Raw genomic sequence first — 26,969 nt, 5'->3', positions numbered from 1 at the left:
TCTAGTCATCACATTTAAAGAAACCACACAACTTTTAAATGCCTTCCCTGCATTAGACATAATTAAGGATAGGGGCACCTTCTTTTGGGGCTCATAGAGTAGGACCCCCTGGTCCAATCCTTTTGAAACTTAGAGAGCATTTTGAGGAGAGTCATCAGATGCTATGCTGAAAAATTGGTGCCTCTACCTCAAACAACAGCCCCTCCAGAGCCCCAGATACCCCCAGATCAATTCTCCATTATACCCTATGGGAATCGATCTCCATAGGGAATAATGAAGTGCCCAGCAGACATTTCCCTCCCCCCCTGTTTCTGACAACTCTGAAGTGGGGGAGGGCCTGCTGCCACCTGGGGATTGTAGTGAAACCTAGAGTACCACAGTACAGATCAATTTATATAAACACACAAAAAAATCGTGGAAAATTAACAAACAATATTAACGATGAATTTATCAATATTAGTTGATCAAGAACACTTTTCACAAACTACATGTCACTTAGCAAGGTACAAAACATTAGAAATTTCAAAGTCCAATGTGCGGAGAATAAAGTCTTCTTTAAAAATTATTTCCCATTCATCGTGTCAGATATTGACTTCATACGCTTATAAACCATTCACCCACATCCACGGGTAAATTAAAGTACCAGTGCCAGGAATATTACACATGCATTCAGTTCCAATTTTTGTAGATGTTTCTTTCTTTTTCAAATATTGCCAAATTCAAGGCTTTATCACTTTGAAACTTCTTAGAAAAGTTGGTTGCCAAAAGCCTCTGACAGTAAAGCTGCCTATATTACTGTTTCCGAATGAACTAGCCCTGGAGAAAACTCTCCAAAGTTTTCTCCAGGGCTAGTGCTACATGAAGTGTTTCATGATGTTGTGATTAGTGGGAAATGTCTCTTTGACAAAGGTTCATTTGGAACTGAATGCACGCGGAATATTCCTGGCACTTGCACTTTCATTTACCCGCGGACGCTGGCGAATGGTTTATAAGCGTATGAAGTCAATATCTGACATGATGAATGGGAAATAATTTTTTAAAAAGACTTTATTCTCTGCACGTTGGACTTTGAAATTTTTAATGTTTTGTACCTTGCTAAGTGACATGTAGTTTGTGAAAAGTGTTCTTGATCAACTAATATTGATAAATTCATCGTTAATACTGTTCGTTAATTTTCCACAGTTTTTTGTATGAGTTTATATAAACCCACCTGGGGATTGGCATCTCTACTCATGAGCTGCTGAACTTCCAACTTCTTCAAAGTAGCACAGAGCAACCAAAGGTTCAAGTTTACCTTTCCTATGCAAACGACCTCTGAAAAGATTGTGCAATCAACGGAGGGTATGGGCTGCTTTCACAGCCTCTGGGAGCAGCCATGTTGTTCTGCCTGCTTCCCCTGGCCTCATTCAGCCTGAAAGACCCAAACACACCATCCCAAGAGGAAGCCTTTCCAAGTGGAGTCTGAAGCCTCCGGAGGTGGAAAGGCACATGATGGCTGTGGGGTGGGCTTCCCCCCACCGGCCAGCTGACTGGGAGTGGGAAGGAGCCTGGGAAAGCGGGAGAATCCGCACTGGGACCTGGGGATTGGCAAGCCTACAACCCAGGCAAGGGCATTTTCTCTCCTGGCCCCTACCTGGTGGAACAAGCTCTCACTGGATATTAGGGCCCTGTGAGGAATGTTGCAGTTCCACAGGGCCTGTAAGACAGAGCTGTTCTACCAGGCGTTCAGCTGAGGTGGTGGACATTTTATTAATCTTTGGCCTCCCAAAGAGAGCCAGTTTGGTGTAGTGGTTAAGTGCATGGACTCTTATCTGGGAGAACCGGGCTTGAGTCCCCACTCCTCCACTTGCACCTGCTGGAATGGCCTTGGGTCAGCCATAGCTTTCATAGGTGTTGTCCTTGAAAGGGCAGTTGCTGTAAGAGCTCTCTTAGCCCCACCTACCTCACAGGGTGTCTGTTGGAGGGGGGAAGGTAAAAGAGATTGTGACTGCTCTGAGACTCTTCCCCCCACCGGCCAGCTGACTGGGAGCGGGAAGGAGCCTGGGAAAGTGAGAGAACCCCTGCTGGGACCTGGGGATTGGCAAGAGGAAGGTGGCGGGCCTAGCTTGCCTGGGAAATTATAGATGTTTGTATGCAAATGCTAGAAGTGTTCGAAGTAAAATTGGTGAATTGGAATGTTTAGTGTTGGGAGAAAACATAGACATTGTGGGAATTTCAGAAACTTGGTGGAATGAGGAGAATCAGTGGGACACGGTGATTCCTGGATATAAGCTATATCGGAAGGATAGGGAGGGAAGGGTTGGAGGTGGGGTGGCTCTGTATGTCAGAGAGGATATACGGTCCAGTAAGACTGAGTACAGAGAATTGGATTCACTTTTAGAAATGCTTTGGGTTGAAATAGAGGGCCCAAAAGGAAATTTAACTATGGGAGTTTGTTATCACCCACCAAATCAAAAGATAGAGGACAATTATAATATGATGGAAGGCTTAAAGATAGCGGCTAAAGATAAAAACTGTGTCGTAATAGGTGATTTTAACTACCCGCAGATTGATTGGGTCAATATGTTTTCTGGTCGAGAGAAAGAGATTGAGTTTCTTGATGCTCTCAATGACTGTGCTATGGAGCAGATGGTCTCAGAACCTACCAGGGGTGGGGCGATCCTGGCTTTGGTCCTAAGTAATGCCCAAGACTTGGTGAGAGATGTAAAAGTGATTGCGCCACTTGGGAGCAGTGACCATAATGTTATTGATTTCACCGTTTGTATAAATAGGGAGTTGTCCAAAAAGACCGCCACAACCACGTTTAACTTTAAAATGGGTAAATAAACTGAGATGAGGAGGCATGTGAGGAGGAAACTGAAAGGAAAGGTATATACGGTCAAAACCCTTAGGGAAGCTTGGACACTATTTAAAACTATAATCCTAGAAGCTCAGATAAAATACATACCGCAAGTTAGGAAAGGCACAAACAGGCATAAGAAAAGGCCTGCATGGTTAACAAACAAAGTAATGGAAGCTGTAAAAGGTAAGAAGGACTCCTTTAAGCGGTGGAAAACCAGTCCAAGTGAAATTAGTAAAAGGGAACACAGGCTGTGGCAAATCAAATGCAAGACTGTGATCAGGCAGGCAAAAAGAGACTATGAGGAGCATATTGCAAAAAACATAAAGACCAACAATAAAAATTTCTTCAAATATATTAGAAGTAGGAAACCAGCCGGGGAGGCAGTGGGGCCCTTGGATGACCATGGGGTAAAAGGATTACTGAAGGAGGATAGGGAAATGGCTGGGAAGCTAAATGAATTTTTTGCCTCCGTCTTCACTGTGGAAGACGAGAACTTTTTGCCCGCCTCAGAACCACTAATTTTGGAAGGGGTGTTGAAAGACCTGAGTCAGATTGAGGTGACAAAAGAAGAGGTCCTACAACTGATAGACAAATTAAAAACTAATAAGTCACCGGGTCCGGATGGCAGACATCCGAGAGTACTGAAAGAATTCAAAGTTGAACTTGTGGATCTTCTAACAAAAATCTGTAATCTTTCATTGAAATCTGCCTCCGTTCCTGAGGACTGGAAGGTAGCAAATGTCACCCCCATCTTTAAAAAGGGTTCCAGAGGAGATCCAGGAAATTACAGGCCAGTCAGTCTGACTTCAATACCGGGAAAGTTGGTAGAAACCATTATCAAGGACAGAATGAGTAGGCACATTGATGAACACGTGTTATTGAGGAAGACTCAGCATGGGTTCTGCAAGGGAAGATTTTGCCTCACTAACCTGTTACATTTCTTTGAGGGGGTGAACAAACATGTGGACAAAAGAGACCCGATAGATGTTGTTTACCTTGACTTCCAGAAAGCTTTTGATAAAGTTCCTCATCAAAGGCTCCTTAGAAAGTTTGAGAGTCATGGAGTAAAAGGACAGGTCCTCTTGTGGATCAAAAACTGGCTGAGTAATAGGAAGCAGAGAGTGAGTATAAATGGGCAGTCTTCGCAGTGGAGGACGATGAGCAGTGGGGTGCCGCAGGGCTCGGTACTGGGTCCCATGCTCTTTAACTTGTTCATAAATGATTTAGAGTTGGGAGTGAGCAGTGAAGTGGCCAAGTTTGCAGATGACACTAAATTGTTCAGGGTGGTGAGAACCAGAGAGGATTGTGAGGCACTCCAAAGGGATCTGTTGAGGCTGGGTGAGTGGGCGTCAACGTGGCAGATGCGGTTCAATGTGGCCAAGTGCAAAGTAATGCACATTGGGGCCAAGAATCCCAGCTACAAATACAAGTTGATGAGGTGTGAACTGGCAGAGACTGACCAAGAGAGAGATCTTGGGGTCGTGGTAGATAACTCACTGAAAATGTCAAGACAGTGTGCGTTTGCAATAAAAAAGGACAACGCCATGCTGGGAATTATTAGGAAGGGAATTGAAAACAAATCAGCCAGTATCATAATGCCCCTGTATAAATCGATGGTGCGGTCTCATTTGGAGTACTGTGTGCAGTTCTGGTCGCCACATCTCAAAAAAGGATATTATAGCATTGGAGAAAGTCCAGAGAAGGGCAACTAGAATGATTAAAGGGCTGGAGCACTTTCCCTATGAAGAAAGGTTGAAACGCTTGGGACTCTTTAGCTTGGAGAAACGTCAACTGCGGGGTGACATGATAGAGGTTTACAAGATAATGCATGGGATGGAGAAAGTAGAGAAAGAGGTACTTTTCTCCCTTTCTCACAATACAAGAACTCGTGGGCATTCGATGAAATTGCTGAGCAGACAGGTTAAAACGGATAAAAGGAAGTACTTCTTCACCCAAAGGGTGATTAACGTGTGGAATTCACTGCCACAGGAGGTGGTGGCGGCCACAAGTATAGCCACCTTCAAGAGGGGTTTAGATAAAAATATGGAGCACAGGTCCATCAGTGGCTATTAGCCACAGTGTGTGTGTATATATATAATTTTTTGCCACTGTGTGACACAGAGTGTTGGACTGGATGGGCCGTTGGCCTGATCCAACATGGCTTCTCTTATGTTCTTATGTTCTAAGCCTAGCTGAATCTCAGTTTATTAGCCTTATACAGTTTATTATGAATTAAAGGCAAGTTTTCAGGGATTCCACAATCTCACTGTAATGAGAGAAAAGGGACTGTTGTGATCATACTGAGAACACCAAACCCCAGATCTCCTGACAATCTCCCTCAGTGGTTTCAGGTAGATGCTAAAAGCTTTGGAAACAATATAAAACCCTTTGGAACTTTACAAGGCATCTCCAAAGAAGCAACACAGTAGATAGAATCAAAAACTGTTGAGAGGCTCAGGTGAACCAACAAAGACACAGCCCCCTGTCTGCCTCATGTCAGAAGTTACCCACTAGCATGACCAGGGCAGCTTCAACTTCAAAATTATTTCAGTTTAATTGTCACCAATTGCCAGTTGTTTTCGACCCAGGGTTGCCAAGTCCAATTCAAGAAATATCTGGGGACTTTGGGGGTGGAGCCAAGAGACTTTGGGGCAGAGCCAGGAGCAAAGGTGTGACAAGCATAATTGAACTCCAAGGGAGTTCTGGCCATCACATTTAAAGGGACAGCATACTTTTTTAAATGCCTTCCTTCCATAGAAAATAATGAAGGATAGGGGCACTTTCTTTTGGGGCTCATAGAATTGGACCCCCGTTCCAATCGCTTTGGAAACTTGCCATATCACAGAACACACAAACATTTTGCTGGGGAAATGGGGAGGGGAGAAACCACAGGATGATTTAACCCTGAAATTTAAATTAGTAAATGAATTTGACTGCTCAGATTTGAGAATGCCTCAGTCTTCCATCCTTCCGAGGTTGGTAAAATGAGTACCCAGCTTGCTGGGGGGAAAGTGTAGATGACTGGGGAAGGCAATCGCAAACCACCCCGTAAAAGGTCTGCCATGAAAACGTTGTGAAAGCAACGTCACCCCAGAGTTGGAAACGATTGGTGCTTGCACAGGAGACTACCTTTACCTTTTTTAAAAAAATCCCCATTATCCACTAGAAAAGTGACACAGGTAAATGTGTCTTCAGCCTTATTCTGACAGGAGTTGAAAAAGTGTGTAGGAAATATTGCCAACCCAGTTGATGAAGGGACTGAGAAAACCTAATGTCTAGAAAGAAATTTTTTTCCCAAAGCAGGTAGTGTTTGAGAAAGTAATATTGGAAAAATAAAATAAGTTAGACAATCCTTGTTATTCAGACTGACAGACTAAGACTGTTGCTGCCACTGGATTTGTCATATGTATTGTGCCAAAAGCTGACCAGGATAAGAAACCCAACCACTAAAAGACAGTTGAGTGAGAGTAAGAAAACAGGACAAAAAAGAGAGCAAAATTGTGGGAAGGCAGCTGAAGAGATGGCAGCGAACTTCATTTCCTAGCATTGTCTGTTGATTTAACATTCATATCGCAAATAATTCCTTCTGCTCTAAATGAAATTATTAACTGTCCTACAGCAGCCACAGGGCATCCTGTTCCCTGTCTCTGTTGCTGCATGAGAGAGACATTAGACTAGGGTCAGTAAGCAAGCCAGTGGAGAAATGTAGCACTGCTCTTCTATGCTGTTTCAAGGACAGGGTAGAAAATAGTAGTTGTCATAAATTTGATTAAAATGAAGAGACTGAAAACAGCAAAACAAAACTGCTTTGAAGAAAAGAAGTGTGTAAAAGAAGCACAGGGTGACCAGAGAGGACAGTAGTGTGTTTGTGGTAGAGTGTCCTGCCTTAAAAGGCAGGTAACAATTATCACATTTATGAATGGCAGCAATTCTGAAAGGAATGGAAGAGGTGGATCTGAAAGTGAGCTGTATATGCCTGTGTGCTAATAATTTCCTTCCTTCCTGTTTATCCCTGGTATATTTGAAATGACCATTTTCCTACTCAAGTTAATTTCTGAATAGGAAAATGGTGCATTATCATGTTTGACAAATGCATCTGTTTAATGTTCTGCTGTGGGAAGCCATTATGCATGTTATAGAGGTGGGTTATTCATGAGAAAAAGGAGAAAGCTTTTCAAAAGGAAATATTTTAGTGGACCAGTTTCTGCATTACTTATCCCAGGTCCAGTTCATTTTACACTAATCCAATAATTAAAGCCAATTATTCTTCCTATATTACATCTAAGAAAGCTAGAATAGAGATATGGTGCTTTGTAATGGTCACTTCAAATACTTCTCTTTGTTTTGAACTTGAGTATGAAACTTGAATACAAAATAGTTGCATTATGAGTTTTATTTGAACTGTGCAAATGTATATTTTAGATGTTTTATCTCTTTAAAATGCATGCAGATAAGATTGATTGCCCCTTACCTGTATTTTAAAAATACAAGTATCTGAAAAAGTACATATGTATAGTTCAAATGATCTTCAGTTGAAGTCTTTTGTAGTTCAGGATCAAATTAAATACAAAAATGAAATATTTGATGGGGCACTGTAACAGAGCTTGGATTTAAACCCAGGTTATTAATCTGAAAAATACAACATTATGTCTTCTGGAACATATTATTAACATACATGAACCAAGCTACTAGAAATCAGGATGAGTGCCTTAATAATTTTAGGTTAGGCATATGCCACAGGATTTAGTGCCAGTCCATTATCACTATTTTGTGTTGACTCTTCATTGTGACCTATAACACACCTAGTCTGAAAGCTGTTCTCATTAATTGCATCCCAGAAGCAATGGCTTTTAGTAGTTAAAAGTCCCAAGCTATTCCACATATTTCAAAGTGAACAGTGGTCTTATTAAAGTCACAGCTGTATCCAAGCCAATCTGTAGCTGAGAAAAGGAGGGAGGCACGAACCAATTGGCAATATGAATTGTCGCTACAATGGAAAGAAAATTATAAATCTGGTTCACATTCCCCCCTTCCCAGACGGAACCAGCTTTTCACTAAGAAGAAATTTTAATGGCTCTACCAGACAATCATTTTATTTGTATGCTTCCATTATGTGGGGATAGGATATTGTACTACTGGGTCTGAACTGGTGCTAGAATGAACAAAGCTCCAAGGTGTGTGTGTGCAAGTTTTATGGTCCAGAAAGAACCTCAAAAGACTTTAAGGCTGAGCAAACATTCCAGATTACTCACAGTGCAATCGTTTGCAGAGTTAACTTCAGACTAAATCCATTGTTTTTACTGGGTTTAGACTCTGCATAGGATTGTACAGTTAGAATAACTGTCTTCCAGACACAATGGTATTATAAAACGGTATTATAAAATAAAGTACAAACCATTTTTGCTTCAGGACATGAACTACTCAGTACACTGACAGGGCTTTAAGAAGAAACTTCCCCTCAGGGCTGGTGATTACATAATTGTTCACAACAGGTTTTCTTGCACCTTCCTGTGAACCATCTGGCCCAAGACATGAACAAAAGTGGGATGCTGTTCCAAGCAAGACAGCTGGTCTGACCCAGTGGGACAATTCTTGTGTTCCTGCTTTTTAAAAATAATAATAATAATGCTCACCTCTGAAGTCCAGCTCTGCCCTGAAAGTTAGCTATTTTCTTTGTGATTCTGGGATCTAAAATGGAAACCTGCAATGACAACAAGACAAGGGGAAGAGGAACTTAGAGAGATTAGCCACAGAAGAGCAGAAGACCTGGATGGTGGCTCCAAGAAAGGGAAAGTTCATTGCTAATTAGAAAACTGGAACTGAAGAAAGTTAATTAGTAATGAAACTTCTGACTGAATGATGAGGATTTTGAATACCGGCTTTGTCAGCTGTTGAAATTAATTACACGCTCGTACGCTGGGAGGAGGGAGAATAGAAAAGGGTATGGGGGAGATTACCAGAAGGCAGCATTTAAAACCTGTTCAAACCTGTTGCCGTGGTGACTGGAAATAGTCCCTGTGGCAGACTGTGGCAAGACAACACAGTGAAGGCCACAGGTATAGCCTCTTCTATATGCTCTTCAGATTTCTAGTGGAGAGAGCACATATTTCCATTTTTTTAACCTGTCTACATCACTGGACTGTTGGTCATGTGAACTTTTGGGACATACAGGAATAGTTTATCTGACCATTTAAGCCCATGGTTGCAACAATTTTCTCTCAGTTTGGCTAAGATTCACCTGTACTGCCACAAACTGGGAATTTAACCTGTATCAGTCCCCCCCACACACACACACACACACAATTTCTCACAGCCAGTCCAAAAAGTAAATAATTTGCTTAATTAGTGATACTAAACCAGTCAACATTTTAAATACAGTGATATTAACACATCTCATTAGTACAATATTGGTATTGAATATTTTTCATTATTAGATCACGGTGTATTTTTTGGTTTGCTTTCTCCCTATGATTCTGCTTCTTTATGCTGAGTACTAATTGGTGATACTGGCAATTGTCATGAACCAGTATGTAGACTACTGCTCTGATGAAGATTCAGAGGAGTAGGAACTGAGCACTTAACACCACAAAAAAGTGAGGCTTAGGACACCCCCCAGAAGCCCCCTTTTGATGTACAGAAGGAGCCCCAAGAGTATGAGCCAGCCTCCTTACCATGGGAGAACTGCCCCACCTTCAGGTTCAGAACTTCAGCGATCTCAGCTTCTTAGTCACTGCACATTGAAGTACCAGCAGCCAGCTCCCAGAGGGAAAGGGCCTATAACTCCACCCCTTTGCAGTAGCCTTTCTGGGCTCAGTTCACCTACAGCCTTTGATGGAACAATATTTATGCAGTGCTGTTGGGTCCAACTCCTGCATTGGTTTTGTGTGGGATAACTAAGAATCACTCACATGCATTTGTAAAGGTATGTGAATCAGTGATCCAGCCTTAGGCTTGGCTCAGCAGGAGCAGACAGCTTTCACACAACCAAGTCAGCCCTTGGCAGTGCAGTGAGAAGTTGACAGCCACTTTCAGGGACTCAAACTGTCGGGCAAGTGATCTCTCACTTGTAAGGGAAAGCAAATTGAAGGGGAAGAGTTTTAACATGAAGTCTTGTAACATAAACATGCAGCATTGGTTTAAAATGTCAGAAATGGTTTCTAAAGCAAGGAAAGGGAAATGCTTTTTGAAATGCTTACTCAAGTTAGAGATAAGTGATTCTGTGCTTGATCCTGGAAGCATATTCTTCTGCTTAAATAATAACAGTAAAACATTTGGCAACTTTTGAAAAAGTTACAGCCAAAATTACTTGGGTATTTTGCTCTTCCTCTTTTGACTAAACTGGCAAGGCCACAGGTCTGGCCCTGCCATTAGGCAAAATTGGGCATTTGCTTAAGACACAGACCTTGGGGGGTGCCAAATTGGATGCCCCCCTATGTGACTTACTGTTTTGCAGGTGCCAATCTGGGCTTCCCTCTTAGTTGCGCTGCGTGGCTGTGCCTGTGCTGTGATTCCAGCCTCAGAGGAATCCTGACACCATCTTGAGTTGTGGCAACTCAGAGGTAAGGAGGGAGAGCAACCAAGGGGGTGCAGAGCCTATCCAGTTCAGCCCAGAATGTCTATTGCTTTGCAGAAGCCCAGAGAGATTTGGCAGTCTGTTGCCTTGCAGAAGCCCAGGGAGTTGAAAAAAACTCTTGCACCTTGGCTCTGCTCATCTCTGTCTTTGGGGTGGGGAGAAGCCCCACCTCAACAGCCATCATGTGCCTTTCCACCTTGAAAGGCTTAGAAGATGCTTGGAACTCCTTGTTGTTTTGGAAGGTGTGTGTGTGCCTTTAAATTTCACTAACTAAAGCTGTATGGGCTGGGCAAGCAGGCAGAGCAACATGGCTCTGTGAAGCGTGTGTAAGAAAGGAAGAAAACCATTCGTTTGAAGTAAAACTCTACCACCCCTAGGCTGCTTTCTGTTTTCCTGTTAGTCTGGAGAAGTTGGTTGAAATGCAACAGATGCTTACATTCACCAGTTCCTGTGACTAAATTGCCCCAGTATCACAATTGTGTGGGCTTGGAAACTCTTTATTTTGGCTGCTCTGTGTGTGTGTATGTGTGTGTGTGTGTGGGAGAGAGAGAGAGTAATCCAGGCTGACTTGGATTAATCAGAAATGAGCAGCATTTACATTATCTTGTGATCACTGGTAAATCAATAGTGTTCACTGATCAAGATCTAAGTATCATAGAGACTTTATTGGGAAAAGGAAATCTGAGCCAAGGTGGCAAATTAATAAATGTTTTAAGTACATTTTCATTTAGTAGATTTTTATCCCACCCTTCGTCCAAGGTGCTCAATGCTGGATTACATGATTCTTCTCTCCTCCATTTTATCCTCAAAACAATACTGTAAATTACATTAGTATGAGACAGTGACTAATCTAAGGTCAGCCAGTAAACTTCATGGCAGAGTTAGGATTTGAATTCCCACATTGTAACCTAGTACCACTGAATATGAATATATGAAGCTGCCTTATACTAAATCAGACCTTTGGTCCATCAAAGTCAGTATTGTCTTCTCAGACTGGCAGCGGCCAGGGTCTCAAGCTGAGGTTTTTCACACCTATTTGCCTGGACCCTTTTTTGGAGATGCCGGGGATTGAACCTGGGACTTTCTGCTTCCCAAGCAGATGCTTTACCACTGAGCCACCATCCCTCCCCCACTGTAAGACTAACAATCACTGCTCACCTCTTCAGGTACCAGATTGTTGGCAACCTTACTTGCTTGCTTTTAGTGGTGATGGTCTTTAACAGGAAGAGGGTTGGCTTTATCTATGTAGGTGTATACCTCACTGTTCCCCCCCAAAGCAATTTATGATACCATTCTCTCCTCAGTTTTTTCCTCACAATAACCCTGCAAGGCAGATTAGACAGACAGACAGACAGAGAGGTCCAAGGTCATGCAGTTAACTTCCATGGCAGTGTGGGAATTCAAACACTGGCTTTTAAAATAGATTTTATAAACACACTATTTTTATCTCTTTTGTAAGGGCTGCAGGGCTATGGGAAAGGTCAGATGTTTTATATAAAGAAAATGTTCCTTGTTCCTATTAATGAGTTTCATCTTTTTTACCTAACTTACATTGGTTTCTTTGGGGGGTTTTGTATGTGTGTGTGTGTGCACCTGGAAGTCAAGGTGATAATTGATCTGTTTTTGAAAATTGTTTACCAGTGAAGCGGGGGGGGGGGGCGGCACCAGAAGTTAGCCTCACCTAGGGCACCAAATAGTCTAGGGCTGACCTTGCAAGGCCATATTATTGCTGACGTTATTGCTGACAGATGCCTCAAACTGGGTAGTCACCCATCTTTCTTGGTATGTTTCTTTCATCTGAAGCAAAATTCAAAACAGGTTTGTGGATTCCTCCTCAGACAACTTACCCAAACAACTCTGAAGGAAGAAGTTAGTTAAGACTAGCAAATTTGTCAAAAGAGTTCTGTTTGATCCTAAGTTGTCTGGATTTCACTGTGTGACACTTGAAGGTAATTCTGAAGTTTCTTCGCAAGTGATATATCTGTGTTGGTGGGTATATTTGCTGTTTGCATTTCCAGCTCCCCCATTTGAAAACTTTCCAATTAAAAAACAAACACCATTTCAAGACTTTGAATGGAGTTTTTGAACAAGGCTTGCCAATCCCCAGGTCCCAACGGGGGATCTCCTGGTTTAGCAGACTTCTTCCCGCCCCCAATCAGCTGGCTGGCAGGGGAAGCCCTGCTCCCACAACCTCCATGTGCCTTTCCACCTCAGAAGTTTTAGAAGACTTAGGAAGGGCTTGCTTCTTGAAAGTTGTATGTGCCTTTAAAAACTCTGGAGCTAGGCTGAATGGGGTCAGGGTGAGCCTGCAGAACAATTAGGGAAGCAGCCAGCTCCCTCCATTTGTTTTGCAGCCCTTTCAGAAGTCTTTGCACAGTAAAATAGAGAGAACTTGTTTCCCTGTGTTAGTCTGAAGAAAGTCTACAGAATTTGGTGTAGCCAGTTTGGTGTAGTGGTTAAGTGCGCTGACTCTTATCTGAGAGAACTGGGTTTGATTCCCCACTCCTCCACTGCTGGAATGGCCATAGCTCTTGCAAGAGTAGTCCTTAAAAGGGCAGCTGCTGCGAGAGCTCTCTCAGCACCACCCACCTCACAGGGTATCTGTTGTGGGTGAAGAAGATAAAGGAGATGATAAGCTGCTCTGAGAATCTGATTCAGAGAGAAGGGTGGGGTATAAATCTATGGTTTATATAACAGCTCCCATGGTGAGTAAATTGCCCCAGTAAGCCCACAAAGTGTGTGCTTCCAAACTGTGTTTATTTTGGCTGCTTTGTGTGTGTGTGTGAGAGAGAGAAACAGACAGTGGAGTGGAAGTGCAGCCAGCTGCTTGGGGAATGAGGAAATGAAGACGGTATTCAGGGGAACTGCACTGCTGCATTTTTATTTATTTATTTTAGGGGATGGGAAAGTCTCCTGGCTCCACCCCCAAAGTCGCCCCGCCCCACACCCAAAGTCCCCAAATATTTCTGAGTTAGACTTGGCTTTGAACTCAAGTCTTTGAATGAAGTTCAGCTTGAAAGGAGATTTAGTCTCCCACTCAGCAAGTAACCCTCCATATCAGTTGTGATCCTCCTCCCTAAGCTACTAGACCTTTGTGAAATGGAGTATGGTAATGGGCAGTCAGGAGAATTCAGTAGACATGAGAGGCCTTGTGGAGCTTCTCACTAACTGGCCATGGCAATTTTGCCTTGCCATCAGTGTGTGCTGGGAATTATGGGATTTGTTGCGTTCTTTGCCTCCTGAATTGAGATAGAAAGAAAACTATAAATCCCAATATTTATGGCAGGAAAAATGGATGGAAAAGATGAGATTTGTCTTTGCAAGTTAATGAAGATTCTTCAATGTCTTCTCCCCTTCTTAGCAGTAAACTGTAGTTGCTAAATGTGGAAGAGCGTGTTCTTAATTTACTTTTTCCCTTCAAGATTATATAAACATTTAAAGAAAAAATGGTTTTAAAGATTAGTGTTAAAACCTCCAGATGACAGAGATCAGATCTCCTGGAGGGTTTGCTTTGGCTGCTTTGGAGGGTGGACTCTATGGCATCATACTTTGCTGAGGTCCCTCTCCAAGGTTCCACCCCCAATTTGCCAGGAGTTTCCCAACCTGGAGTTGGCAATTTTGGTGGTTGGTACATCACTATTCAGAAACAAATTTAGGAGGACTCGCAGAATCAAAGAGGGTTTGTTTATTCACACAAGGTATCTGCTATTTTAAAGCAGCAGCTGCTAAGAAAACTTCAGTGGTTTTATAAACCTTTATTACTCATGAAGAGGCTGCCTTGAGCTTTACATAACATAGTGAGGACACATACATATGTAATGTTAATATAAAGTAATAAATCCCTTTCATTCTTAGGGTCTTTGTTCTCCTGCATGGTTTTTCCAAGGAACATATAATACCAAATGATAGAAAGACCATCTAGGTCACAGAAAGGAGAACTGACAGACAGTGTATAGACTTAGGGCATTTTCGCACAGGGCTTACCCCGGAGCGACGTCCCTCTTCACCGCGCAGCGTCTGCGTGGATTTCACACCAACTGCTCCGCAGAGCCACGGCTTTTGCGTCACAAATGTAAACTGGGTTTTGGCAGTTTACATTTGCGATGCAAAAACCACGGCACTTTGTGGCTCTTCCTGGTTCTGCGGAGCAGTTGGTGCGAAATCCGCGCAGACGCTGCGTGGTGAAGAGGGATGTCGCTCCAGGGTAAGCACTGTGCGAAAACGCCCTTAGAATACAAGACCTCACACTTCCCTGTTCTTAGCAAAAGGTAGAGCACATAAAGTACTGACCCTGACTGCTGGGAATAAAAACACAATCACCTACCAACTTCTCTTCCCTGATTGCTGAAATGTCCTAAGAGAAAAAAAAACCCATGGTCAGTTGCCGGCTTCTCTTCCAGGAGGAAATGAACCTGAGTTTATTCCAAACTTTTAGAGGACAGAAATGGGTATGTTTTTGAATTGCCAACCTTCTGGTGGGGCCTGGAGATCTCTCAGAACTACAGCCAATCTCCAGATTACAAAGATCTGTTTTCCTGGAGAAAATGATTACTCTATGGTGTGGACTACTGGCAGAGTCTCTGTGGATTGACGACTCCTTGCTCAGAGGGGTGGAGCCCAAAGTGTGCTGACCAGACTTGTCATCCCGAGAGGTCTGCTGTCTGCCAGGTGCATGCATCCAGGATGTGACAGAAAGGACTGGAAGATTTATCAGACTCACAGATTACTATCCTTTCTTGCTGATCCATGTGGGAACGAATGATACTGCCTGTCATAGCCCTGAAGGTATTAGAAAAGACTATGTGGCTCTGGGTCAGAAGGTGAAAGAGCTGGGCGCACAGGTTGTGTTCTCATCAGTTCTTCCTGTTGAAGGCCGTGGCTTAGGATGAGAAAGAAGAATACTTCAAATAAACGACGGGTTATGTCGATGGTGTCGTCAGGAAAGATTTGGATTTCTGGACCGTGGCTTACGCTTTCGAGATGGTGGTCTTCTATCGAGAGATGGTTTGCACCTTACAGCAGTAGGAAAAAGGGTGTTTGGTAACAGCTTTGCTAACCTAATAAGGAGGGCTTTAAACTAAATTGTATGGGGGGGAGAGACAATAATTCAAAGCCTCGTATGATGCCAGAAACTGGGGATAAGAACACTAAAGATTTGCAGAGAGTGGTGCAAATGCTAGGTAATATTAACTTGCAGGTATGTCCAGAAACTAAACCCTCGGAATGCATAAAACATGGATTCCGATGTCTCTACACTAATGTTCAGAGTATGGGAAACTCTGGAAACAAGGGGATCTGCTATCTTAGATTTGATTCTCACTAACAAGGAAGAATTGATTGAAGAAGTGGAAATAGTGGGCACCCTGGGCAGTAGTGACCCTGTGATTTTGGAATTTACAGTCTTAGGAAAGGGAAAAGCTATACGTAGTCAGACTTATAGGTTGGACTTCAGAAAGGCAAATTTTGATAAACTTAGAACTATGCTGAGTAAAATCCCATGGTCAGAAATACTTAGGAAGAAGGGAGTTCAAGAGGGGTGGAAATTTCTTAAAAGTGAAATACTGAAAGCACAATCACAGTCAATTCCTATTAGAAAAAAAAATGGAAGTAACCTAAAGAAGCCAAGGTGACTCCATAAACAGATCTGTTAAGACTTGAGAAATAAAAAAGAACCCTTTAGGAATTGGAAGGAGGGCCTTATAACCAAGGATGAATATAAACAAATCACCAGTGCTTGTAGAGAAAAGTTAGGAAAGCTAAACTCAGTATGAGCTTAGGCTGGCCAAATATGCTAAAAACAACAAAAAAGGGTTCTTTTCTTATGTTCAGAGTAAGAAAAAGACCAAGGACATGATAGGCCCATTGTGAGGGCAGGAAAGTGAAATTGTAACAGGTAATGAAGAGAGGGCAGAACTGCTCAATTCCTACTTTTCCTCAGTCTTCTTTTCTTTGGGAAATAGTGTTCAACATGGCAAAAACAGAACATATAATGAGGGTATGAAGCTGCAACCTAGGATCAGCATAGGGGTAGTACATAAACGCCTAGTTTCTTTAAATGAAACTAAGTCCTCGGGGCCAGATGAACTGCATCCAAGGGTTCTAAAAGAGCTTGCAGATATAATTTCTGAGCCTCTGGCTATTATTTTTGAGAATTCTAGGAGAACAGGAGAAGTGCCAGAAGTTTGGAGGTGGGCGAATCTTGTCCCCATCTTCAAGAAGGGGGAAAAGGAGGATCTGGGTGACTACCGACCTGTCAGCTTGGTATATACCTGGAAAAGTTTTAAAACAAATCATCATGTCAGACTAACCTGATCTCTTTTTTTGAGTAAGTGCCTTGCTGGATCAGGGGAATGCTGTAAACATTGTTTATCTTGATTTCAGTAAGGCTTTTGATAAGGTTCCACATACTATCCTTGTTGACAAGTTGGTAAAATGTGGTTTGGATCCTGTTACCATTAGGTGGATCTGTAACTGGTTGACAGGTCTCACCCAAAGAGTGCTTGTGAATAGTTCCTCATCCTCTTGGAGAGGAGTGACCAGTGGAGTGCCTCAAGGATCTGTCCTGGTGCCTGTATTGTTCAACATTTTTATAAATGATTTGAATGAAGGAATAGAGGGAATGCCTATTAAATTTGCAGATGATACTAAATTGGGCGGGGTTGCAAATATAGTAGAAGACAGAAACAGGATATAGGATGACCTTGACAGGCTGGAAAACTGAGCTGAAACCAATAAAATGAATTTTAACAGGGAAAAATGTAAAGTTCTGCATTTAGATAGGAAAAATCCAATGCCTGGTTATAGGATGGGGGAGACTTGTCTTAATAGTAGTATGTGTGAAAAGGATCTTGGGGTCTTAGTGGACCATACGCTGAACATGAGTCAACGGTGTGATGTGGTGGCTAAAAAGGCAAATGCAATTTTGAGCTGTATCAACAGAAGTATAGTGTCCAGATCACTTGAAGTGATGGTATCACTTTACTCTGCTCTGGTAAGACCTCACCTGGAGTATTGTGTTCAGCTTTGGGCACCACATTTTAAGAAGGATATCGACAAGCTGGAACGGGTCCAGAGGAAGGTGATGAAGATGGTGAGGGGTCTCAAGATCAAGTCCTATGAAGAAAGGCTGAAGGAACTGGGCATGTTTAGCCTGGACAGGAGACAGCTGAGAGGTGATATGATCACCATCTTAAAGTACTTGAAGGGTTGTCATATAGAGGATGGTGTGGAATTGTTTTCTGTGGCCCCAGAAGGTAGGACCAGAAGCAATGGGTTGAAATTAAATCAAAAGAGTTTCCAGCTGAACATTAGGAAGAACTTCCTGACCGTTAGAGCGGTTCCTCAGTGGAACAGCCTTCCTCGGGAGGTGGTGGGCTCTCCTTCCTTGGAGGTTTTTAAACAGAGGCTGGATGGCCATCTGATAGCAATGAAGATCCTGTGAATTTAGGGGGAGGTATTGTGAGTTTCCTGCATTGTTCAGGGGGTTGGACTAGATGACCCTGGAGGTCCCTTCCAACTCTATGATTTTATGACCCTATAATAATAATAATGATAATACTTTTTATTTGTATCCCGCCCTCTCCGCCAGGGCAGGCTCAGGGCGGCTCACAACATATGAATGTAATATACAATAAAACCATGCATAGTAATTACAATTATAAAATCATCATTAAATCATTAACAACTTGTATTAAAATTAACATTGTGGTGCTATAACTTAGGTCTTTAATAAAATTCAGTGGCTAAAACATGTCCAGCGAAACTTTCTTGGCTCGGTATTAGGTGAAGGCCTTATTAGGTGAGGTAGGTCTTACAGGCCCTGCGGAATTGGTCTAAACATCGCAAGGCCCGTACCTCCTCCGGGAGTTGATTCCACAGCAGTGGAGCTGCAATGGAGAAGGCCCGATCCCGGGTGGTCTTCAACCTGTGATATTACACCCCGCTGAAGTCTCTCCCCTCCCTCCCCAAATCCCACATTTTTCAAGCTCCACCTCCAAATATTCAGACGACTCCCAAGCTGGAGTTGACAACTCTAGTGTGTTCTAATTTTACAAATCCCATAGGATTTGAAAATGGTAGGATAGTTAGAGTTGGCAGAGCTCCTTATTTTAAGGTATATTATAACTTTATAGCATACAGTATTAATAATATATGATCCTTATGTCAGATATGTAACCTAGAAATGCATACTGCATATGCCAAAAGTTCCCACTTCCATATTCATGCCAGCAAAATGTCCCTCGTTAAGACAGGTAAGGCAGAGAGAGATCCTGGATTTTCCAGGGGTCTGCTGGGAGGCATAGCATGGCTCTGAATGTATTAATATTGCATTGTTGCATGGGATACCTCTCAATGTAAGCAACTCTCAACAAACAAGCAGTGGAACAGACTTTGGCCCTCCTATGATAGTGTCCCAAATGTAGCTCTTTAGTTTTTCAATATCCAACAATGTGCATTCACAAGAGTGGCTAATGCGCATGCATTTTTCTGGGCTGAAGAGCCCTTTCCACTCAGAGGGGTTGCATGCACAGGGCCTCTGTCAAGCTAATGATGAAAACGCTACACTGTTCATTTGTTGGGGAGGAATGGAAGCGGGGAGCAGAAGCTTCAGTTCAGTCACTGTGGTTCCTCATCATCCTAGAAGCTTGCTTTTGTACATGAATGCCCCTAGCTGAATCAGGTATTATATAAAATTAAATCCCATTGTATTCAGTGGAACTTGCATTCTTTACATAATGGGTCTACAGCCTATGTCTTGAGACAAATGTGGCTCAGAACAGAAATAAGTATGCCTTTTTAAAGAATGATAAGAAATTTCAGGGCAAATTTTTAATAACTAAAGGGCTTCTTAATGGTGCTTTACAGAGAGAGGAAATTATAGAGGTGAACAGTTGTCAGGAATCCAGGTGCAAGAACTAAGCACAGATTGATACCAGTTCACTGAAACAACTAGGCTAGCCCGATGTCATCAGATCTGGGAAGCTAGGCAGGATTAGCCCTGGTTAGTATTCAAATGGGAGACCACCAAGGCAGTTAAGGGTTACTGTACAGAGACAGGCAATGGTAAACCACCTCTGCTGCTCTCTTACCTTGAAAGCCCTATGGCTAGATAGCGCTTTCCACCACCATGCTGAAACTACTCCTGCAAATTTACCATGCTCCTGTACAGGGTGCTCCAGTAAACCTACTAGGAGACCTTGTGTGTGCCAGTTTCTAAAAAGGGTCTACAAAATGGCCACCATGGGAGGGGGGGGCCAGCTGCAAGAAGTCAGGGAGTGTCCTGTTTGCCCTGTGTAGAGAACTGAAGAACATTGTTGACATTTAATGGCATATGGAATTACGATCACTGTGGGATCACTGTCAGAAGAAAGAAAGTTATGATCCCACCTATTGAAGTATTGAGCAGTACCATGAAATGCATTTTATGTATTTTAATTGTTTTTATTGCTCTTAAAATGTATTCTTGAAGTGTTTTGAACTGACTGTTAGCCACCCTGAGTCCACTTGCGGAGAGAATGGGATAGAAAATTAAAGTAATAATAATCAGACGGACGGACGGACAGACAGACAGATAGATAGATAGATCTCTATCTTGGTGGGACGCCCTCCCTTCTGCAGTTATAGAGGGTAGATACAGGAAAATCTATGAAGCTCATATATGCCCTTGCTGTAATGATGGCATAGAGTCATTAGTTCATGTCTTTTATGATTGCAAGGTGCACAGTAAGCATAGGGAATCCCTCCTGCCTTCCATGATTACTCCCCCTACTAGCAGTCAAAAAATATACCAACTTAAGCAACTCCTGGAGGGCAAATATCCCACAGTTATTCTTAAAATAGCTAAATTTGGTTGGTTCACCTTTCAGATGAGAAAATTGCTAGTAGCCTAAAATCCCGGAGTATGTTTGTTTTAATCACCATTTCTGTATATTTTTCAGTTTTAAAAATGTGATAATACTTTTATCATGTTTTACAGATAGTTCTTATGGATATGTATAGTTATTCCTTTTGTTTAAGATGTTTAAATAAAATCTATCTATCTATATATTGTTGGAAGCTGAACAAGTGAATTAGCCTGAGATGGTGTAGTTAATGTTGTTAGATTCTGTGATTGTGTTGTCTGGTTGTATGTGGCAGTAAAGTTGGCACTTGGGTTTATTGCAAGCTCTGGTACCCATGCTCAAGTGAGATGTTATATTGTTGTGGGTGAGTTGTTTAAGATTAGGGGGCTGTTTGTGTGCAAGAAAAGGTTTACCCCTCCCCCTCCCCGTACTTTTGAAAGAGAGCTGTCATTGTCCAATAGAGGTTGTAAGTCATTGATGATACATTGAACTGTTTTCTGTTGAGAATTGTGTGTAACCACTAGTGACATTCTATTGTTGTCTTTTTGGGGTCTGTCTTGTAACAGGTTTTCTCTAGGTATCATTCTGGCTTTGTTAATCTGTTTCCTGACTTCATCAGGTGGGTACTTTAGTTTAGTTCCAAAAAGGTTTGTTGTAAATCCCTCAGGTGAGAATCTCTGTCAGTAGGATTGGAGCAAATGTGGCTGTAGCGCAGAGCCTGGCTGTATACAATGGATCGTTTGGGATGGTAGCTGGAGGCATGAAGGTATGTTTGTTGGTCAGTAGGTTTCCAGTATAAGGTAGTGTCTATGCGTCCATTGTGTATTTTTACAGTGTTGTCCAGAAAATGTATTTCTTGCATTCCAAACATACAAAATATACCCAACATATCCTTCTTACCATTGCACATTCAGTATTAAACCAGTCTGAACATACTCTTTTATGTATATAGATGCTGATGGTAGTAGTGACTTGTTTCAGTAGTTTTCTTACAAGAAGCAATAATAGGGGTTTTGTTCCATTTTAACTAAATTTAAATGTGTAAGTAAGCTGCAAAGGTGATAAATCCTTTCCCATCCAATTTAGGTTTGCTTGCTACTGCAGTAGTAAATTTACAAAACCCTTAGCATCAACGTAAATCTGGTAAATCAACCTATGGTTGCCAGCAGCCTGGAGAATAAAAAATGTCCTGCCCCTTTAACAGTGGCTTGATGCGATGTTATTAACCATGTAATGTTATTTATATCCACGCCTTGAAAAATTTCAGCTGCCCATTTCTGCACATTAAGCCTGTATTAAAGGAGAGGGACATTTTTCTCCAAGCCTGATAACTCTACATTTAGGCTTGTTAAATGCCTTGGAAAGGGAAAAAATGGGAGCAGAATTATACAAAATCACTCAAGCTTTCTTGCATTGTTTTGTGCTAATACACAAAGTGAAGTGCTGTTTGGTGAAATTTAAAAGGCAACAAATTAAAAATAAATACAAGGGAACTTTTTGTTTTGGTACATTGTAACAGCAAATGAAGATGAAGTATCTCTCATTTGTTATTATAAATGGAACTGCCTGAGTATGCCTTTACCTCTGAAGTGAAATTACCATATCTACAGATAGGAAACTGCAGGGACACCATGCATTAGCAAAGAAAATAATTACACAGGCGATCAGTAGTCATGCTTTAGGATATGTACTGATCACCAGCTGGGGTAAGGAAACAAATTTTCCCCTAGTTAAAGTGTAGTGTAATTAAGCTCATCATGGAAGTTATATCCAGCATTGGTCACTGTTGGGAACAAAATAACAGTTTAGTTGGGCCACTGATCTGTTCCAGTGTAGCTCTGGGAAGAAATTTAGAATCCTTAATTTCTTGAACAAACAGAGAGAGAGAATAATTTGAGGGCAACAGAGTTACTGTAGGAGAGACGCTTTATTGCTTACTTATCCAGTTGTCATGATCTAGTGACTCTAGTACAGACATGGGTCTTTGATGCATACGAATAATTTGCAAATCAAAGCCTCTTCCCCTTTGTTTTAGTATTAAGTAATGACCCACAGAACTCTGGATTCACTGTGCTGAATCCTGCTTCCTATTGCAGTGATGTCCTCTGCTGCTAATGTATGTAGAATGTCATGGAAAATCTGATTTGAAATGATATATCAAATAGCTAAAATGGATGTTTGTGCCTTTTCATGTTTAATACCACCTGCTGATTTGCAGTATTCACAACATGTCTAATGACAATTTTGACTCTGATTATTCCAGGCTGGTAAATGAAGATCAAATTATTTCACATCAGTTTTAGGTGATAGTAGAAGAGTTCCTGGACTGCTGCCACTTCACCCTGTTGCAAGAGGCCAAGGGATGAATGGAATTCTTTTCCTTGTGAAATTTATTTCTTCACTTACAAAACTAACATATCAGGGTAAAATCTAATCTGGGATTATTTCCCCTGGTATCTAGTTCTGTGTGTGCATGGAGTATCTTTTTATATAAAGAGATATTCAATCATTATTTATATCCTGCTTTTTCATTCAAAAAAGCATTCAGAAAAGATCATGTGATTCCCCCATGTGCACTCTGAAGTAATAATGTCCAGGAATAGCTTACATCTCTGCTTGTGTGAACTTAGTATCTGTGGTCTGATGGCTTAGCTGCTGCATAGACTGAGGTTGGGATATATGTATGTATGTGTTTTTTTAACCTTTGTTTTTATTTTTGTTCTGCCAGTTTTTTGAGTGTGGTGGCCCTGTCATTGATTTTTTTCCTTGACTTTATTTCTTCCTTCCACTTGGTTTGAGTTTGTCAGCATGATGGTGATCCTGTTGAACTGTGTGACCCTTGGGATGTACCAGCCCTGTGACGATATGGACTGCCTTTCCAACAGATGTAAAATTTTGCAGGTAGGTTGTTCCCTTCTAGTTGTGATCATAGATGGTTGGGGTCTTGACTTCTTGGTTTGGCTGACATTTTCCATAACAGCATGATTGTGTTTATTAGCAAAAAGGTGATGACAACCAGAGCCACAAACTAGCTTTCTTTTTAAAAATAAATTCTGCCAAATGCTCTAGATACAACATCTGTGTCTGCACATCTGTTTTGATTACTCCTCTATGCCAAACTATAGGGATAAGCGTTGACTCAAGTGGCAACTTTAAAACCAAAAAAAGTTTTTAAAGTTGTCTTAAAGGTGCCATTGGACTCAATTTGTTCTACTGCTTCAGACCAACATGACTGCCTGCCTAGATCTAGGTGTCCATTCTTTTTGATTCTCTGTTTTTGCCATCATTGGTGTCAATCGATCTAATCTTTGTTGTGGTTCTCATAGGCCATTTTTACACCATTTATGTGAAACTGACATACAATGTAGAAAAATGTGTACATATTTATGGGGAAAGTCCAACAGTAAAGTCCCAGAAAACCAAAACTCTCTGTCTTATTTCTTACAAAAGAAAATAAAATTGAAATGGGGTTATTTACATCAAACCAGCAAGCTTGCAAATTTTTGTCTCATCCCCTATAATACTAGTAAGACAAATGAATGCATACAAACATATCAGGGAAGCAAGTTCTAGGAGATCTGTGCATGTTTTTTTCTCTCTCCTGAATGGTGAAATTAATTCTTACTCAGCAAGTTCAAAAGCATATGACCAAATGGCAGTGATTGAAGATTAAAATCCACCTCAGTTTTTCCTCTGTGTCCTTCAGGTATTTGATGACTTCATTTTCATCTTTTTTGCTATGGAGATGGTGCTGAAAATGGTGGCCTTGGGTATCTTTGGGAAGAAATGCTACCTTGGAGACACCTGGAACCGCCTGGATTTCTTCATTGTCATGGCAGGGTAGGTTACCTGCCTTCTTTTGCATACTCTAGTAAGCAAGTGATTTGGATCAAAATCACAAATATGGGTAGTGCCACCTCTAAAAAGTAACTGAGCACTATACGGGTAAAAATTAAAGTACAAGAACACTTTGGTTCCCATATGTATCTTCTTTTGTTCTCTTGGGTAAATACAGCATGTTTGTTTGTCATTGATTCTGGAGCAGTAGAGTAAACCCCAAAATTAACTCAGGTTAAATTATTCCCTGTGTAGCCCCCTCTTGTTTGGAAATCAGCAGGTTACAAAGAAAACACTGAAAAACATTAGCCTGGTTCAAACATATGAGTGGACAATGATTGTTGACCTTAACTCTCATCTCCATGCTTCAAAAGTACCATTTGTTTGGAGCCTATTCTCATATCCAGCATGTAAGTTGTCTCTTGTATATGCAATCCCAGTACTTTGGTAAATAAAAGGAAAGGATATGCACATAGGGGCATAGGCCTACAAGCTCTGTGTAAAATATACACTTGCAGGTCCGGAGGAGAGACCAGGAGGTCTTGTCCTGATCAGCCCCACTGACCCCAAATGAATGTCTGAATAGGGCTGGTGAAAGAACTAATTGGGAATGATGAACATGTGACTCATTCTCAACCCTAGTACTCTGTTTCTATAATGGGAGTAACAGTGACTGGTGTTGGGGTAGATTGTAAGTCAAAAGTACTGTATATTGTCTCATATAAGCCAGTCCCTGGATTCTGGCTCATTATCACACTCAAAAAATGACCATCCAGAATCCAGAATAGGACTATGTGGCTGAAGACAGGGTCAGGTCATGATGGCTTCCATTGACTTTTGTGTAACACAGTACAAGGCCTGCACTCTGAAATGCTGTCAAGGAGAGTGAAGCCTGTTCCCAGCTCTGTGGTCACCACTATCTATGACAGGATGGGAATTTTTCCTTCCCCCACCTACATTTGTCCTGTCTCAAATACTGGACAGCACAACCTCTCTGAAAAAGACTGGGAGAGGATGCAGTTTGTGGCTACATTCAGGTGTCACAACAAGCTTCATATTTGTTTTTAAACAGAGGCTAGATGGCCACCTGACAGCAATGAAGAGCCTGTGAATTTGGGGGGAGGTATTTGTGAGTTTCCTGCATTGTGCAGGGGGTTGGACTAGATGACCCTGGAGATCCCTTCCAACTCTATGATTCTGTGATTCTACAGAGAGAGGTGGGCAGAGAAAGGGATAGAGAGGCAAACAGAGAGAGGCAGGGAGAGAGAGACAAAGAGAGAGGGGCAGAAAGAAAGGGATAGAGAGAGGGGGCAGAGAGGCAAACAGAGAGAGGCAGAGTGAGAGAGAGGCAAAGAAAGAGGGGCAGACATGGCTGGCATGTCTGAGTAGGCCAGGTAGGTGGCTGCCTGGGGTAGTCACCCAAGCTGCCGGGGGCTGTGACTTGCCTCGCCTCTTTCCTGCAGGGAAAAAGATCCTCTGAAACCTGGTTTCTCTTTGCCACAGGAAAGAGGCAGGGCAAGTTGCACCCCCATGGCGACACCTGGATCTCCGGCGACACCTGGACCAAGGCGGTATGGCAGTATTGCTGTTGTTAGACCTTTCGGCCGCATTCGATATGGTCGACCACCGGCTGCTGGCCCGCCGCCTCGCCGACGCAGGGATTCAGGGGCTAGCCTTGCAATGGCTTTCCTCTTTCCTGGAGGGTCGGGGACAAAGGGTGGCAATTGGGAGGGAGCTGTCCCAGAGACACTCACTCAACTGTGGGGTGCCTCAGGGAGCAGTTCTCTCCCCGATGTTATTTAACATCTACATGCGCCCCCTTGCCCAGATTGCCCGGAGATATGGGCTGGGTTGTCACCAGTACGCGGATGACACCCAGCTCTATCTATTGATGGACGGCCGGGCTGCCGATGTTCCTATAAACCTGGACCGGGCGCTGCAAGCCGTGGCAGACTGGATCAGGTCGAGTGGGCTGAAACTGAATCCAGCGAAGACAGAGGTCCTTTGTCTAGGGCGTGGTGGTCCGGAGGGAGGGATCTCCCTTCCAGCTTTTGACGGTGCGTCACTGATACCAGTGCGCAGGGTCAGGAGCTTGGGAGTGCTACTGGAGTCTTCCTGACAATGGAGGCCCAGATAGCAGCCACTGCCAAATCCGCCTTTTTCCACCTTAGGCGGGCGAGGCAGTTGGCTCCCTTCCTGGAGCGCAATGACCTGGCAACAGTGATCCATGCAACGGTCACCTCGAGGCTAGACTACTGTAATGCCCTCTACATGGGGCTGTCCCTGTGCCGAACCCGGAAGCTGCAGCTAGTGCAGAATGCAGCAGCCAGACTGCTATTGGGCCTACCTCGGTGGGAACATGTGTGGGCTGGGCTGCGGGAATTGCATTGGCTGCCAGTTATTTACCGAGTTTGTTACAAGGTGCTGGTTATTACCTTTAAAGCCCTATATGGCTGAGGACCTGTTTACGTTAGGGACCGCCTCTCTCCATATGTTCCCCTGAGAGCACTGCGATCCAGCTCACAAAACCTTCTGGAAGTACCTGGGCCAAAGGAGGCCAAACTAAAAATAACCAGAGAACAGGCCTTCTCTATAAAAGCACCCCAATGGTGGAATCAGCTGCCGGAAGAGGTGCGGGCCCTACGGGACATTAGCCAATTCCGTAGGGCGTGCAAAACCGCCCTCTTCCGGCTAGCCTTCCAAGATGAAACCTGAAATGAACACCATGCCATCACTAACATCAACAATCGAGTTAGCAATAAGATAAGGTTATTTTAGATTGATTTTAGATGTTTATATTATGTAAATTTAATGGTAATTTTAAATGGTACTGAAATGTATAATTGTTTTATTGTTTAACATGGCTTTTGCCACA

General features: G+C 42.5%; 1 protein-coding gene across 1 annotated transcript in view; it reads left to right on the top strand.

Moving 5' to 3' along the window:
• The window catches only part of CACNA1I (calcium voltage-gated channel subunit alpha1 I), a 537,094-nt gene that overhangs the window by 256,210 nt on the left and 253,915 nt on the right, over positions 1–26,969 (top strand). The window contains exons 3-4 of the mRNA XM_060245420.1: positions 23,047–23,158; positions 23,964–24,097. Coding sequence (XP_060101403.1) covers positions 23,047–23,158; positions 23,964–24,097 — 246 coding nt within the window. The remainder of the gene's footprint in view (positions 1–23,046; positions 23,159–23,963; positions 24,098–26,969) is intronic.

This window comes from Heteronotia binoei, chromosome 8, assembly GCF_032191835.1.
Source record: "Heteronotia binoei isolate CCM8104 ecotype False Entrance Well chromosome 8, APGP_CSIRO_Hbin_v1, whole genome shotgun sequence".
NCBI lineage: Eukaryota > Metazoa > Chordata > Lepidosauria > Squamata > Gekkonidae > Heteronotia > Heteronotia binoei.
This window is presented reverse-complemented; position numbering and strand designations above follow the sequence as displayed.